The 3,042-nt window shown below is 35.8% G+C and overlaps 1 protein-coding gene across 1 annotated transcript in view; it reads left to right on the top strand.

The window, feature by feature from the left end:
- LOC106875233 (uncharacterized) overlaps window positions 1–3,042 on the top strand; it is a 104,772-nt gene that overhangs the window by 38,264 nt on the left and 63,466 nt on the right. The window contains exon 4 of the mRNA XM_014923291.2: window positions 1,447–1,522. Within this exon, the coding sequence (XP_014778777.2) occupies window positions 1,447–1,522 (76 nt within the window). The remainder of the gene's footprint in view (window positions 1–1,446; window positions 1,523–3,042) is intronic.

Below are 3,042 nucleotides of genomic sequence, written 5' to 3'. Positions count from 1 at the left end.
AATTCATATTTACAGATTACAAGGAGCTCATTGCATTTGTTAACGATTCTTTTCCTATCTTCACACACATGAAGGTCTGCCATTATTATTTTCTGAAACAAAGATTATACAGAGTTAGCAAAAAATGCAGCAATGACCAAAAAAGGTTATGTCCTCAAATACCTTATGCACCCTGTATATATATATATATATATATATATATCATCATCTTCATTATTTTAACGTCTCCTTTGCAAAGTTTGCATGGATCAGACAGAGTCTAATTAGGGAGATATTTTCTATGGCTGCATAACCTTCTTGTCATCCAATTCTTATCTGTTTCTAAGCAAAGTAATATTTCCCATGGCCAAACATATTTTTGTGAGGTATTACAAATGAGTAACACTGCTTGTACGACAGTAGCACTGATTTACAACTGTCACAAAAGGCGAAGACAAGGAAAGACAAGCATATACAACATCATGCACACATACATACATATCTTTCTTCCTGTACTAGCTCTTTTCCCTGTCTTAACACTCACAATAACCCCACCAACCCTCCAGCTTCCTCTCTCTAATACTGCTGGCTCTCCACAGTTAATAATTCCATCTTTGAACTTCTCTGCATTATGATTTCTACCCTGATGTCTTTGAAAGTGCAGTTTATTGCCCGAAACCAATAATAGGAAGTATGGCACTGTATTTATTTAGACAACTAAGATGTCAGAGTTATTTCCCTTGCTTTTTTTGACCTCAATTAATCGATGAATCTTTTTCTAGTCCCTGGTGTGATTTTATTTAATCAAACTTTCCTTATTAAATAGATTGTGTTCACACTGATCTCACTTTTTGGTTTTCACCTTTTGATTTCCATTTAATGCATGTCTCTGAGAATTTCTTCCCAAGTTCTTAGACTGGCAAAGTGTAAAGGCACTCCTGTCATGACCAGCCCGTCTTTTCAGGATAATGTAAAACAACATTTTCTAATACGGTGAGCTGCCAGAATTGTCAACATGACATCCTTTCAGAGTTGATAAAATGAGTACCGGTCATGTACTTGGGTCGATGTAATCAGTTTACTCACCCTCCCTGAAATTGCTGGCCTTGTGTTTCAAAATCTAAATTCAATACAGTATTCCTTTTCTACAACAGGAATTAATATTTGAGGGAGATTTAGCTGCCATATTTAAAAGATCAAACAAGCATGTAGTTACTTTCTTATTAGTTCATAGACATCTTAAGTGTTTACACTTGTCATATAGGATGCTATCATACAAAGTCAACAAGTATTCCATTTGCTTACACTTGTTGACCTAAACTTCTCCCAAGGGTGTAATTTAGAAGGGTGGTCCCTATTACTCTGCCTTGCCTTTGATACAATCCACGAAGTTCAAGCCCCAAATTGTAGAGTTATGAACCCCAACAACTTCAAATAATTAAACTCACCTATTTTTTATCGTTTCAGCTTATGTTCCACAGACTACTTCTTCATGCTACTAGAAGCCATTCCTGGAATCAAGATACCAACTTCTGATCAACCAGTATGTAATTAAAATATTACCATATTTCATTAACATTGAAGCATAAATTGTCTGCATTATTTTGTTTGGTATCTCATGGGAGACATTAAACAATGACAAAACACATGTGTCTGTTATTGGCATAATGACCCTTGCAAGACACCAAAGAAAAAACCTCTTTCAACACGCCAGATACATCAAGAATCTTGCAAACAAAATACAAAAACGAAATTTTCTGCATTAAATAATCTTTTTTCTAATCAATTTTGGTTTCAGATAATTCTATATATCTTCATAAATAATATCAATTTTGTGTCTGACTCCCAGATAGTCGGTGCTTATCTCTGGTTCTGTGATGCAAAGTGGGTAATAAGAGATAAGTATTCCTTTAAGGAGGATACCAACCTGTCATTATTAACACTTCTAGATGATTTTGTTCATATTTGTAAAATCTAGTTGTCTTTGGGCATGTAGAATGATGTGTCTTGCTCAGAAATACAACAAAATGTCTGCAAATATTCGACTTGTTAAACTAAGGATTAATAACCATTTATACTCTAAGCACAAGGCCTTGAAAATCCTGGGGGTAAGGGGATGAGTCAATTACATCGACCCCAGCACATAACTGGTACTTATTTCATCGACCCCGAAAGGATGAAACGAAAAAGTTCATCTTGGTAGAATTTGAACTCAGAACATAGTGGCAGAGGCAATACCACTACGCATTTCATCCTTCACACTAATGATTCTGCCAGCTTGGCACCTTAAACTAAGAATTAATAAGGGTTTCAAATTTTTATCCCAAGTCCAGCAATTTTGGGAAGGGATTAAGTCAATTACATTGACCCCAGTGCATAACTGGTATTTATTTTAATCAACCCCACCCCAAAAGATGAAAGACATCATAGACTGAATACCTTATAGTATTCATTCCAGTTCTTCATGAGCTGAGTTTAAATCTTGCCTTGACCTAATTGATGAGTAAACGTCCCAAAACCTAGTTCCCGGGGTTTATTTAGCACTCCCCTAGTGTGTTGTAAGCATTCAAGGATACATTTCCAATTGAAAAGCATCTTGTAAACATTAGAAAATTACTATTTTTAAATCTCACACCGTGAGATATCAGCAACAGTACTTTGGAGTAAAGATTATTTGTCAACATAACATGGCAGTCCTGGTTTAGGACGAATGTTGCTGTAATTTATCCCCAGGAGACATCGTCTCCAGCTGGCTATTCGGCATGATCTGTGTCCTTACATTTTTGAACAAGGGAATCTAGCACCCCCACTCAGATCATGTTGTATAGCCAGCTGAAGATGATGTCTTCTGGGGCTAAATTACAGCAACATTCGTCCTAAACCAGGACTGCCATGTTATGTTGGCAAATAATCTTTACTCTACACCAACAACAGTTGACAAGTAGTGACAGGAGACATACAGACTCAAAAGTACACACTCTATGATTTATATACACATATATATATATATATATATATATATATCATCATCATCATCATCATCGTTTAACGTCCGCTTTCCAT

Source organism: Octopus bimaculoides, chromosome 3 (genome assembly GCF_001194135.2).
Source record: "Octopus bimaculoides isolate UCB-OBI-ISO-001 chromosome 3, ASM119413v2, whole genome shotgun sequence".
Taxonomy (NCBI): Eukaryota; Metazoa; Mollusca; class Cephalopoda; order Octopoda; family Octopodidae; genus Octopus; species Octopus bimaculoides.
The sequence above is the reverse complement of the archived record's forward strand: the minus strand, read 5'-3'. Positions and strand labels throughout refer to the sequence as shown.